Raw genomic sequence first — 13,173 nt, forward strand, 5'->3', positions numbered from 1 at the left:
GACCTTCACCCTGATTTTCCAACATCTCGACACAGGTGCCTGGCTGCCAGGGATTGCCTGTCCTACAGTCCCGAGATCAGGCTTGGGCTGGGGAGGGACACCACTGTCTGCCAGGTGAAGGGGCGGCCAGCCTGCCATGGCTCACGCCCAGCTGCCCTAGAGGAGCTCCTGAAGTGGGGGGCTTTGGGAAGTGACCTTGCTTCAGCTGCCAGTCAATCTGGGAACAGAGCCCAGATCAAGTGCTTCAGAAGCTCTATGTGTGGAGGAGTTTCACTCCGTCACCTTCCAGGACAGAAACATCCCAGGGTAGAAAACCAGCCCGGAGCCCCACAGTGTGACCTCCCACCAGGGCAACTTTGGATGCTCTTGAAGGAAACGTAAAGGCATCATGTTATTTCACAACGCCTGCCTCTGCTTGGGCCTCGGTCCACTGTGGGCGAGGGAGACAGTGGCCCTCAGAAGACTGTCCCCTCCACGCCTCTGGACGAGTTGACACAGTGAGCTCACTGCTGCCCCCAGTCAAAGCTCTGAAGGCTGCACTGACACCCAGAGGGCTCCGGTGGCGGCAGCGCCTGGGAGACCAGCTCACTCGTCACTGGGATCCATCCGGTCAATCACAGGGTCAGAGGAACCCTGTCGTTCACTTTGGGCTGGCTGTTCCCGTGAGGAGCACAGGATCCAGCAACTAGGACAGTCAGAGTCCAGGGCTGCAGGCATGCGCAGCAGACACTGACCCCAGGTGAACAGGCCAGTGACCCAGTGGTCAACCAAGGCCCAGAAGAGTCCCAGGGCCTGGGTTCCCAAGGCCAGCCTCCTTCCTGCCCCTGCAGAGCCGCCTGCGAGGTTACCTTGGCGTGCGGGCCGAGCGAGCGGATGGCGGGCACAGCGATGAGGGCGAAGCGCTCGTACAGGTACTCGTTGGAGGAGCTGCCCTTGAGCAGGGCGAAGGGGATGAGGTAGAGCTCCCCCTCCAGGACCAGGACCAGCTGCCGGTGCCGGCCCACGGGGCCGCTGGAGTGCATGAGGCCCTGTGGAGAAGCGCGGCAGGCTGACCGGCTGCTGCCAGGGCCCGCACACCAAGGCCAGCTGGGCCACGGGTCAGGTGCGAGAGCCACGGGCAGGTTCGAGGACTGTGGGCCTGAGGGGGGCTCACTCTGGGACCGGCTGGGTGGTCTGGTGGGTTCTCACCACCTGCAGGGCTAGAGCACTTGAAGTCCACGGGTGACCTGGGGCATCAGGGAGGCTAGGGTGCTAGTCATGAGGGGGGCTGGCCCTCAAAGACCCGGGGAGACTCCAGGGGAGACTCCAGAAGCTCCAGATGTTTCTACTGAGGTGAGGAACGAAGGCAAAGAGCGCTATCCAGAAGGGGTCCCCAGAGTCGTGTCACCCGGATCCCAAGAGCGGGAGGAATGACTCCTCTCAAAACAGGCAGCGGGACCTAGGGGCCTGTTTTCCATTTTGATGAGTAAGAGGCTCAAAGTTCAGCTCTGGGGACGAGGATGACATCTCCCACCCGAGGCGGGCAAGGAGGGGCTCCCAGAACTGGTGACTTTTGAGGTCTCTGTGCACCTCCTCTGCAGGGCCTGGTCTGGGCTCTGGAGGCACTCTGCCTTCTGGGGACTTCAGGAGATCTAGACGGCACTGGTATGACACTGTCCCTCCCGAGAGGTCCAGCAGGAGGATATGAGGGAGGGGTGCCCCTGTCACGCAGACAGACAATCCCCTTCTCTCTAGACACATTTCATTCCCAAAGGGCTAATGAGGGAGACTGAGGCCCGGGGCCCTCGGAGGAGGCGAGGTGCAACTCTGACGCTGGCCCAACTCAGGCTGAGGGCGGACGGAGCAGAGGCCGCTGCCACGGGGGAGCCCAGGTCTGTGTCGCGCTGCGGGCAAGGCTGCTCTGTGGGAGGGAGTCGCCAGGCTCTGCCCCCATCTGCCAGGCGGGAATGATGTGCGCCCCGAGGAAGCACGCGTGCTCGCCTGGCCCGTCTGCCACGCTGCCCCGGGCACTTGGCTGAGGGTGGCAGAGGCACTCGGCTAACCTAAAGTGACACATGCCTGGCGGGACAGTCAAGCCCTACAAAGCCCCGTGACTTTTTTTTTTTTTTTTTTTTAATTCTAGCTGCATTGAAAGAAAGTGGAAATTAAAACCATCAGGCCAATTTGCTAGTCGTTTGCTTTATGAGCCGACCCTCAGGAACACGGGGTGAGTCTCCATGTGACCCAGGAACAGGGGAGCAGGCTGCCCGGCCACCCAGTGCTGCCCGTGATGAGCGTGGGGTCTGCACAGGGGCCAGCAGTGGGCACCTGGGCCTGCCCCTCCCCAGCCCGAGGACCACGCCTGAAGCCCAGGCTCCTGCAGGAGGCCGTGGCCCTGGGGCACCTCTGTGGGTGGGACTGCGCAGGTGGACTGGCAGCTGGGCCTTGGGGGCCGCGCTGACAGTGCCCTGACCTTGGTCTGCAGTCAGCGGTTGTCACAATGACAGACCCTTGCCACTCAGCGAGAACTGAGCAGCCTGAGGTACAGTCATCATGGGACCCGTGCCACCTGCCACCTGCAAAACTGGCCCACCCTGTTCCATGGACACAGGGCGTGGTGACAGGATGCAGCCCCGGCCTGCAGGTCCTCCTGGGCTCCTGCTGCTCAGGCCCAAGCCCCAGGAAGCTCTGTCTGGTATATCCCACAGGCCACTGAACGTCCCTGGGACTGTTCCACAGCACCTGTCCATGTGAACCAAAGGCCAGTGGAGGAGCTGGGTAGGGGACGAGGCATACTGCCTTTCCTCAGCTCTGGATGGCCTGTCCTGAGCCGACAGGGCTCTTAGGGAAGCTGGGCAGCCATTACAGAGGAGGCCCCGAGGCCGACCGCAGCAGAACCCAGGGCCACCTGGGCCTCAGAGGTAGTGAGACATAGGCACCATGCAGGCCCTGCCCAGGAGACCGACTCGCACCAGAGGACTGGGAAGGCCTGGCCTGAGCCATGAGGCATCACTAGGCGGGAGAGAGAGGAAGACGTGGGGCAGAGAGCCGAGGGCCCTGCAGGTTGGGCAGAAGGTGGGCTAAGGCCAGCTGCGTGTCCTCAAGTTGGTCTGTGTCACAGCAAAGGGCCACCCAGTGATTCAGAGCAGGGCAGATGTGCTGAGGAACAGGGACTGGGGGACTTGCCAGGACACAGTGAAGAGTGACCTTAGGAACAAGAAGGGAGGAGCCTGCAGATGGGGAGCTCCCTGGGCCTCAGGTACATCTGTAGCCGGGAGGCCGTGGGAAGGCCGCGGGGCCCTGGTGACCTTCTGAGCCCCGCCAGTGCCACATCCCGCCCTCTACTGAAGGGCCAGCTGTGATCCGAGGTGGACCTGAAAGGGAGGAGCTGCGGGGTCTCCACCCACCATACACCATCCAGCGGAGGCCAGGGAGAGCGTTCCAGAACCCCCTTCCTGCATGGGCCCTGCCAGCCCAGGGGAGGCACCTGCTGCCTGCTGAGTCTTGGGTTTGAAAGACAGAACGGCGCAGGTGACAGCCTTCCCCAGCCACCGACAGAGTCCAGCAAACCCCATCAGGACGGGTCTCCTGAGCGGCCGGTTTCTTGTTCTTTGGAGAAGAAATGCGAGGAGGCCAGGGGTGCTGGCCTGTCTGTTCCTGAGGCGCTGCCTTGGCGTGCCCCTGGAGGCTGCGACCTTGGTGGTCAAAATGTGAGGCCAGGCAGTGGACACTGCTGAGCCCTGTGTGCCTGGCCTGGGGACAGAACAGGAACAGGCAGCAAGCCCCCGGGGACCTCGCGCCCAGCTCTGGGCTCACTAGGCGCAGCAGGGACAGGGACAGCCTTGGGGAGACCTGATCCTTGGGCTGGCCGGGGGTTGGCGCCCTGGAGGTGGCTCTGGGTAGGACTTCAGAGTCCAAGTCCCATCAGATCTGCTCTGGGCCAGGCCACCAGGGAGCCAGGCGGCACTTGGGAGGAGGAGGGTCCTAATCTCCTTTTAATCCTTAGGAGACCCTTTCTTTCCCTTTTCCTCTCTAGCATCTGTACATGAGAAAACCCAAGACCCCTGACCTTATGTTTGACTTATTTCACTTAACACGGTGGCTTCTAGTTCCATCCATTTCCCTGCAAATGACATGATTCGTTTTTCTTTATGGCTGAGCAGAACTCCACTGTGGGTATACACCACATTTTACTTGTCCACTCCTCTTCCGATGGACACCAGGCTGGTTCCACAGTCTGGCTGCTGTGAACTGGGCTGCTATCAACCTGGGAATGCCTGTGTCATTGGAGTAACACCCAGGGGTGGTGGCCGTGGTCATTTTTGCAGTACAGCTTGTCCTTGCTCCCCAGCATTCATGTTCATGCGGCTAAAACACATAAGTGGCCTCTGTGGAGCACCCAGGTCCAAACTTTAACCCAGCGACCAGGAAAGAGCTGTCCCCTCATGTTTACGTCACCACCACCACCGTCCACACTATTTCCTGAGTCGGCACCATGAAGTCCCGAAGCCAGGATCCCAATCCTGAGCTTCTCCAGGAGACTCCTAGGAGCCCTGGGTATCGGTGACTTCTGACCCGGGGCGTCTTCCTCACGACACGTGATGACCAGAGGTCCTGAGCTCTTCTGAAGGCAAATGTTAGGTTGCACGTGTCCTGATTTCTGTCTAAAGAAACAGGGGCACTCCTTGCACACTGAGGCTCAACGGATTCACAAGTGTCCTCCTGTTCGCGGGAGGACATGAGCCCAGCCAGAGGAATGAAAGCCCTGATCACCAAGGGGCAGGGAAAGGCGAACCGGTCCTGGCTGTGGCCTGCTTAGGCCGGATGTTGTGGACTCCCACACCTCCCCAGGATCCCCAGGGGAAGGGGCTGCGGGGAGTCTGGACACAGGAGTGCAGGTGTCTGGGAGGTCTAGCCGACTCTCGTGTGTGACCTAGTGAGCTGACCAAGCAGAACTGTTGGACAGTAGAGAAGTCTTTTCTGAAAGCTTCCGAGAAACCTTGCCATGGTGGATGCGTCTGGTTCAGCAAACGGCACACACCTTCTGGAAATAACCCTAGAGCTTCCCGGCACTGGGGGGCTGTGGCCGTGGGCTCGCAGCAGGGGAAAGCTCAGTGGGTTCCACTGCAACCCTTGGCCAACCCCGCAGCCGCTGGCTGACCTGGAGGACCGACCGGGAGACACCAGGGGGCTGGAGTTAGAAGGACATGGCCAATGGCCAGTGGGAGCGGGCGTGGCTGCCTGACCCCAGCTTCTAACCACAACCAATCAGCATGGAGGCAGCAGCCCATCCTCAAGATGGGGACCTCAGAAATGGCCCTGTGGAGCAAGAGGGCTGGGCCTGCCCCCACCCTGGGCGCTCCCGTGGGGTTCCAACCACAGACAGCTTGCGGATAATCGCCTCCATTTTTCCTCCTCCTAATCAGTCGTGGAAATGCTGGCTCCTTGGTGACGTCTGCCCTCATTTGCATATTCCCACAGATGTCTCAATCAGAAATCACTTAGACAGCCGGCAGGGCTGCCAGTCCCCAGGGCCTCGTGCTCCTTGGCAGACTCAAATCTGGGTCTGTTTGTACGGGCAAAGTTTCCCTGGTCACCTCCAGGTTCCAGGCCACTGGGAGACAGGCACCCAGTGTTCAGGCTCGCTCCCGCTGCGAGTGTGCAGGGTCCGCTCTTTATTGCACTACTTGATTTTGCAAGGGGCACATTGCAAGACACCAAGGGACTCCTTCCTTGGAGTGATCATGGCCAGGACCCAGGCCAAGCCAAGCGGTCTTCACTGCAGAGGGCTTGTATTCCCAGGCAGGAGGCCCTGGGCGACGTCTCCAAATCCCAGCATGCAGGAAGGCAGTCCCCAGTCTAACTGGCCTGCACTGGAGCCAGCAGCCATGGAGCCTCGCCTGGAGCAGCTGAACTGCCACTTCTCTTTCTGACCAGGGTCTCTTGTCTCGCGCTCCCGGCCCACACCTTGAGTTTTTGAGATTTCACAAACAGGAACAAACTTAAACAGGGAAATAGGACAAGGGCGACAGAGTCTATAGCTGGAACAAGTTCCAACTCCAACATCCTGAGGGGTGTCTAAGGCTGGGCTTTTGAGGAGTGACCTGGCCAAACCCCGGGAATTCCTGACTCTAAACCTGGCCTTGATGATTTCAGCATCTGACCTTGGAGGAGGAGGTGTCCGTGACCAGGAGGGTGACCTGGTGCACAAGTGGACCAGCAGTTTCACTTGGCCCAACCCAGCGCTTCGTCACACATGCTGCTGGAGTGACCTGGGGAGAGCCCAAGTCACCTCTAAAGTACGCTGTCAGCATTTGGGTCGTGGGGACAGGACGGCTCCCTTCTTTCTTTCACAAAGCCCAGTGACCATCCTTCACTCGAATTTGATTAAAAAATATCGCTGTAGACACATAATCCCAGTCCCGCTACCACCAGATACTCGGGACTTTTCCTCTGGTGGCATTTCCCCGTTGGGCATCAGACGGGCTTTGACTTAATGTCTGGTGATGGCTCACGAGCAGCTGTGACAGGCCCCTCCGAGTAAGTGGACACGCTCACTCCGTCCTGACAGCAAAGGACAGAGCAGTCCTAGGAAAGTGCCCAGACGCCGCTACCCTTGAGCCAAATGAAATCAAAGGCCGGTGCGGGGCCTAGGGTAAGGGATTATTCTGTTCCACTTTCCATACTGCCTGACCCAGGACTGCGGCGACACAAAGGCGGTTGTTGGAATAATTATACACCCCATGTGAAGAGGCTAATCGCTTCAGTCTTGAAGTGTCAGTGATTCATGATCTTGGACTTTCAGGTCTGATTTGCAGCCTCACTGAAAACGGGGACAAGGGTCTGGCTGTCAGGCGCCCACAGCGCCAGGCTCCGGGAGCCGGCTGGCGGTGCCGCATCGCCCTCTCGTGGCCCCGAGAGCCCCATGGGCTGCATGCAGCAGAAGGGACCCAGCCCAGTGGGGAGGAGAGGTGGCCCCGAGACGAAGGGTCCCCCACCCACTCCGCGCTGGCCACACTGTCTGCTCTGGTGTGGGACAGCGCGCTCCTGACGTGGCCAGTAAATATTTATAGAACGAATGGGTGAAACGGGGAGGAGAGGAATCCTAACTAGATTCTAGCTTCTCGGGGAAACATTTTTTACTAAAACACGTGGATGGTTTTATTTTTAAGTTTTAAAATTCATTCATCTGTTTTATTTATTTATTTAGTTGGGGGGGGTACCAGGGATTGAACCCAGGGGTACTTAACCACCGAGCCTCATCCCCAGCCATTTTTATTTGTTATTTAGAGACAGGGTCTCACTGAGTAGCTCAGGGCCTTGCTAGGCATGTGTCACCGCACCCAGCTGTTCATTTATTTTGAGACGGGGCCCTGGCCACGCTCCTGGCTCAGCTGGTTTCCCACTCGGCGCCCCAGGTCGCTGGGACCCAGGCGCACCCATGCCCTGTGGCAGCGGATGGTCTCTGTTGGCTCTTGCTCTGATCCTTGGATCTAAGGTTTCGCTCCCCTTTGACGCAGTCAGACTCCCTCGCTGTGCTTAAACTCCTTGATTCACAAGAAGGGGATATTTTAAATGCCAGAACTGGGGATCTTGAGATGAGGCGGTCAGCTGTGGTGGACACACCGGTGCTGCTGGTGGCTGGCAGGGCCTCTCCTCTCCCGTTCTGACCGCTGCTCTAACTTGTTCAGGTCAACATGCAGGCACGTCGCTCAGCCGCGATCCTGCCTGAAACAGCCCCAAACCTGGCATCGTCCCGCTGGGGGCAGACACCCCCAGATCCAGAAGTGCCCCAGAGCTGGCCCAGCCTGCCTTCTGCCTCACACCTTGAGCCCAGGGTCGCACGGGCGGCTGCGGGAAGGAGGGCAGCGGATTTCTCCCCTGGCCTTCTGCTTTCTGTGCCAACCTAGACCAAAGGCACCTCGGACCACGCACCACCAACTACTGAGCGTGCTGGGGACAGAGATGAGGGACAGTCCTTGCCTCAGGGCAGCGTGGGGTAGGTGGCAAGATGGAGGGTGAGAGGCACGAAGAGCTAATGGGAGTCCTGGGTCTGGTCAGTGGCCAGGAGCCACCAGACTTCCTGGTATGCAGGGCCCGGTGGGAGGGGTGGGGTCGAGGAAGGTGGAGAAGATGCCAGAAGGCTTCAGAGAGGCCACACTGGCGCTGGCCAGGAGAGGGGCCGGCTCCAGATGCCCCACACTGCCCAGGGCAGAGGTGACGGTCACAGCCAGCTCCCTCTTTGCCCTCTGCTCCCGACCACCAACCCACCATCACCAGAGCAGTAATGTGGGGACCTGGGTGAGCCAGGCACAGGGTCAAACCCCCTGAGGAGCCAGGGGGAGGGCACTGGAGGGGAGGCTGGAGGTAAGTCACCAAGGTGGTTTGTGTGACAGTTGGTGGCAGGAAAGAAACCCTGAAAGGCAGCTCAGGTTTCAGTGTCCCTTTCTCCCTCTGAGGTGCGGCATGAGTCAGGGGGAGTGACTGCCAGCTAGGGTGCCCCTGGCGCTGTGGCCACCCTGTGGGGGGACCCTAGGGGGAGGGCAGCATCGGGGAGGGGTGCTGTTGTGGGGGGCTGCACGGAGGCAGTGGCGCAGGAAGGCTGGAGGGCCCGGCAGCAGCTCAGCTTAAGAGGTACCTGGGCACAGAGGCCACCCACCAGGCCTGGGCAGGGCCTCTCCTCTCCCTGTGATGGGCACAATGGCCACCTCTGACCAGGCATCTACTGTCTCTGCCTACATGCTCACACAGGCCCAGGCCCATCCAGCGGCTCAGGAGGCTGAGGCAGGAGGATGGCAAGTTCAAAGCCAGCCTCAGCAACAGCGAGGCCCCAAGCAGCTCAGTGAGACCCTGTCTCTAAATAAAATATTACATAGGGCTGGGGACGGGACTCAGTGGTTATACGCCCCTGGATTCCATCCCCAGTTCCAAAAAGAAGAAGAGGTGGTTTCCTCAGGAGGCTGCAGGCCTCTGTCAGGCAGCTGGAGCAGAGCCAGGGCCTGAGCCCAGATCCCCATGCTGCAGTTCGGGGCCTGGGCACTGGCCAGCCACCCACAAGCCTGCGCGTCGCCAAGGCCCCAGTGCCGCGGGAAGCTGGACGTGGGCGACGCGTGTGCTGGAAACCCCGGGTTGCCTCCAAAGCTGTTTTTCTGTCTTGGGGGCTACTCGGGGGCACTGGCCAGGAAATGATGTGTCCTGACGCCGAGGAGCCTCTGTCCCCGGGAGGCACTTACCCCTTCCATGGGCGCGATGAGCAGGTCGTAGAGGGCGCGCAGCGGGGGCTTGGAGAAGGAGCTCTGCCTCCTGGGGAGAGAGGAGGTCCCGTCCTTGATGGGCGACACGGTGCTACTGAACAGGCTCGTCATGCTCTGGCAGCTCCTGGGGAGAGGACGGAGATGCATGGGGCTGGGCCAGGGTGGGCTCCCTGCCCTCCTGAGCCCAGGTGGCACGCAGTACCCACCACGTCCCTCCCGGCCTGGTCCCCTGCTGTCCCTCCCAGGTACCTCTCACACAATAGCCAGCATGGGCAGAAGCCGCGAGTGAGCAGCTGTACTTGCGGCCTACGTTTCCATGGAGCCTTTCCACAAGATCAAATGTCCCAAAGTGCGGCTCAAAGGACTTCATGACATCCTGCGTGGAGCCACAAGGTGAGGCAGATGCAGGGCCCTCAGGAGTCAGCAGTGGCCACCACCCGACAAGGAGGACAGTGTCCAGTGCCGATTAGAGCCACAGACAAGAAAAGAGCACGCCAGGGCCGCCGAGGCGCAGAGCAGCCACTGGGCACCTGAAGGCCGCGGCCATGACCTCACGGGGCAGGGACACTGCGAGTGCTGACTGTGTCAGGCCTGTGAAGGCTGCGGGGTTGAGGTTTGCTTTTCAATCGTTCTTTCTTCTTCTTGTGGGGGACAGGGGACTGAACCCAGGGCATCTGACCACAGAGCCACATCTCAACCCTGTTGTGTTTTATTTAGAGACAGGGTCTCATGAGTGGGTTAGGGCCTCGCTGTTGCTGAGGCTGGCCTTGAACTCGCCATCCTCCTGCCTCAGCCTCCCCTGCTGGGATGACAGGAGAGCGCCATCATGCCCAGCTGCTTTTCCATTTTCCTTCCTTTCCAGGCAGTTTTGTTAATGCAGAGTCTACTCACCCTAGGGACCCCAAATATCCCACCCCAGCACAGGCTGAGGACCTGTCATTTGTCCAGAAACCTCTCCTGAGTGCCAACTGTCTGCCAGGCACTGTTGGGGTCTGTGGGGAACCTAGAGGGGATAAAATGCACGGGCAAGCATGAGCTGGACAGAGGCGGGGACGCAGCCACACTTTCCTCTCAGCACCCCCTGTCGGCCCAGCCAGTGTGGCCCCAGCACAGCCATCTGGTGACGGTCTCTGTGACAGCTGGACAGTCAGGGATCTCCCAACCTCGAGTTTTGCCACATGCTGCAGGGACCTCGAGGGCAGGGATCATGTCTCACACCAGATGTACCATGGGCTTCTGGAAGCGCTGGCTGCTGGCTGTGACAGCAACATGATTGTCACCTAAGAACAAGCCAGAGGGTGGCCTTCCTCCTGGCTCAGGACCTGTGTCATCTAAAACATGCTATAAAAGCTCTGTTTATGTTTCCCAGAAATGGCTTCCACCCCTGGCGTCCCCACCCTTCTCGGGCCCTCCCCAGGGTCTCGCGGGACCTAGTCTGGGGATGGAGCCGAGCCAAGCTCTGAGCCCCCCAGCTCCCCACCTGCTCCCGAGCGGAGCTGAGCAGCGGGATGCGGAGGCCTGCAGAGCCCACTCACGTCCCCGCACTCAGGAAATGTGTAGTGACAGGCGTCAGAGCCAGTGAAGCAGAGACAGTCCTGGAGTGGCATCAGGCTTGCATGATGCCCCAGGACACACTGCAAAGAGCAGCGCTGCCCTGGGGGGCGACCGCCAAACTGCTCTCCAGAGGAGAGGCACCAGTGTGACATGCGGTGTCTGTCACGCACTGTTCAGTAGGGTGACCACAGCTCTCAGCAGGCGGGAGCACGGCCCTCAGGAACGCATGGCCGTCAGACTGCGTGGGTGGCAGGAGGCGTCAGGCCTTCTGCCCTTGCACCTTGTTTCACACCTCGCTGGGGTCTCTGCACGGGCCTGGCACTGCCCCAGGGCACCCAAGTCTGTGATTCCTCTGGGGACATCCAGGGAGGTGCCACATGCCCAGTGATGTGCAGCCCCAGGTCTGCACGGTGACTCTGCACCAAAGGACCCTGATGCAGACAACGCCCAGCCGTGGAGGTCCGCCAGCTCCCCTCGGGCTTCAGGAGACCAGGAGGGTCCCAGCTGCCCAGGCAGGCCCGGGACTCCCTCCTAAACCATCAGAACCAGCGCTCCAGGTGTCCGTCCTGCACAGGACCTGGGCCTAGGGCCCTGGACACCTGCACAGGGCGTTCCAACAGCTGAGCTGCTGAAAGAAGAGTCAGGGGAGGGCTGGAGCCCAAGCCGGCCACCAGCAGGAGAGGACACTTGTCTTCCTCTCTCCGCCATGTGCCACTCCAACAGGGGCACAGCAGCACCCGGGCTCAGGCTGCTGACTTCCACTGAGGGCAGACCCAGCTGGGGGCAGCTTTCTGAAGAGCACTTTTTGATTTGGGCCATGGGGACAATTTGGGGTCAGCTGCCTGGTGGACAAGGTGGAAGAGGTCATTCCAAACAGGGGCAAGAGGAGGAGAGCAGGTGGAAGTGGAGACGGGGTGCCGTGCAGTGTGTGTGGGAGCAGGGCTGCTGCACACTGGGCAGCAGCCAGACCGGTGGCCAGGTGGGGCGCTGGCTTCCTGTGGGGAGCAGGTCCCCCTTCCTCTGCCCACCACTGGACCGCAGTTCTGCCCATGGCATGAGCAGAGGGAGGTCACCTGCGTCTCTCCCTGAGATCTCTCCCCTGGGTCCCCTGCTTGACATCACAGCCACGATCAGGCCCTATGTCACTGTCACCCTGGGCCAACTTCAGTTGGGATGCCAGTCAGATGTCCCTGGCCACGACTGGCAAACGTGCAGCCGTCCAGGGCACCCGCCTGGTCTGCAGAGGTCTCCTGGGCCCACCTGGCACACGGCATGTTGGCATGTCTCTAGATGGTGCAGACTATCAGGAAGCCCACCTGTGGGATGGCCAGCACTGGAGCCCCTGGCAGAGACCCCATGTCTAAGTCTCAGCAGAGCCATCCTGCCTGGCACCTGACCTTGTCCTGCTCCTTCCAAGGCCACTGAGCACACCTCTTTCCCAGACACCGCACTGGGTGCTGGCTCTTAGTCTCCTGTCCCGCCCTGTCCTGACCTGGCAGCTCACTGACCAACCACATCTGGATTGACAGTTCCTGGGCACTAACCCCGCAGGCCCAGATTGGGTGGGCACCCCTGGCCCTGGCCACATGGCCCCTTGTGCTGGTCAGGCAGGCAGATCTGGAGGTCACCCTCTGGTCTGACCCAGGAGGGCGCCTATCCCTAGAGACCCTTTTCAAGTAAAAACAAAATCCCAGAAATGGTGAGTTGATGGCTTAAAAAAACCACAAAAGAACCAAACTAACCTGAAACCAGAACTGAGGTTAGAGTCACCCACTCAGGACTTCTCCAGAGCAGCAGGCACCCTGCTACCCGCAGCGGCCTCCCTGGCCAGCTCTGCGCGGCCCCCAGGGGCTTCCCGTTCACCCACGGCAGCAGCAACCAGGCCCAGCTGTCCCGCTGCCTCGCTCTGGCAGCTGCAGGCCTGGCTCTGCCTTGGCAGTAGAATCTGTGACTCATCAGGGTGCCCACAGCTTCCAGGTGCTGTCATCTGCCCAGGAGAGATGGTGCCACTGACAGGTGCCAGCATGCAGTTTAGCCCTCAGAGTCACAGTTGGAGGGCTGTCCCAGGAGTGACAAGGCCCAGGGACAGCTGAGCTGGGGAGGAACCAAGAACAGAGGCGCTGGTACCCGGCCCCTCCTCCCCTGGCGCAGGTGTAGGGGGGCTTCAGGCTGGGATGCTGAGGCAGGACACAGCCACCAGACCCAGATCTCTCACCTGCATGGTCACCAAGCAGCACAGAGCAATCTTAGGCTCAGTCCTTATGTCCACAGTGACCTGAGGCAGCTGCTGCACTGGGCCTGCTACTGGGTCTACTTGATAGCGATCAGCTAAGCAGCGGGTCCTCAGCCCTGAGCCTGGACGAGCACAGATGTGGTGTGGACCCCA

General features: G+C 60.4%; 1 protein-coding gene across 4 annotated transcripts in view; it reads right to left on the bottom strand.

Annotated features, from left to right (window-relative positions):
* Ttc28 (tetratricopeptide repeat domain 28) overlaps positions 1-13,173 on the bottom strand; it is a 593,457-nt gene that overhangs the window by 15,872 nt on the left and 564,412 nt on the right. For all 4 annotated transcript variants that reach the window (XM_078039658.1, XM_078039657.1, XM_021733755.3 and 1 more), the window contains 2 exons: positions 9,213-9,357; positions 849-1,028 (listed from right to left, as the gene is read on the bottom strand). In XM_078039658.1, the coding sequence (XP_077895784.1) occupies positions 849-1,028; positions 9,213-9,357 (325 nt within the window). The remainder of the gene's footprint in view (positions 1-848; positions 1,029-9,212; positions 9,358-13,173) is intronic.

The sequence above is a fragment of the Ictidomys tridecemlineatus genome, chromosome 2 (assembly GCF_052094955.1).
Source record: "Ictidomys tridecemlineatus isolate mIctTri1 chromosome 2, mIctTri1.hap1, whole genome shotgun sequence".
Lineage (NCBI taxonomy): Eukaryota > Metazoa > Chordata > Mammalia > Rodentia > Sciuridae > Ictidomys > Ictidomys tridecemlineatus.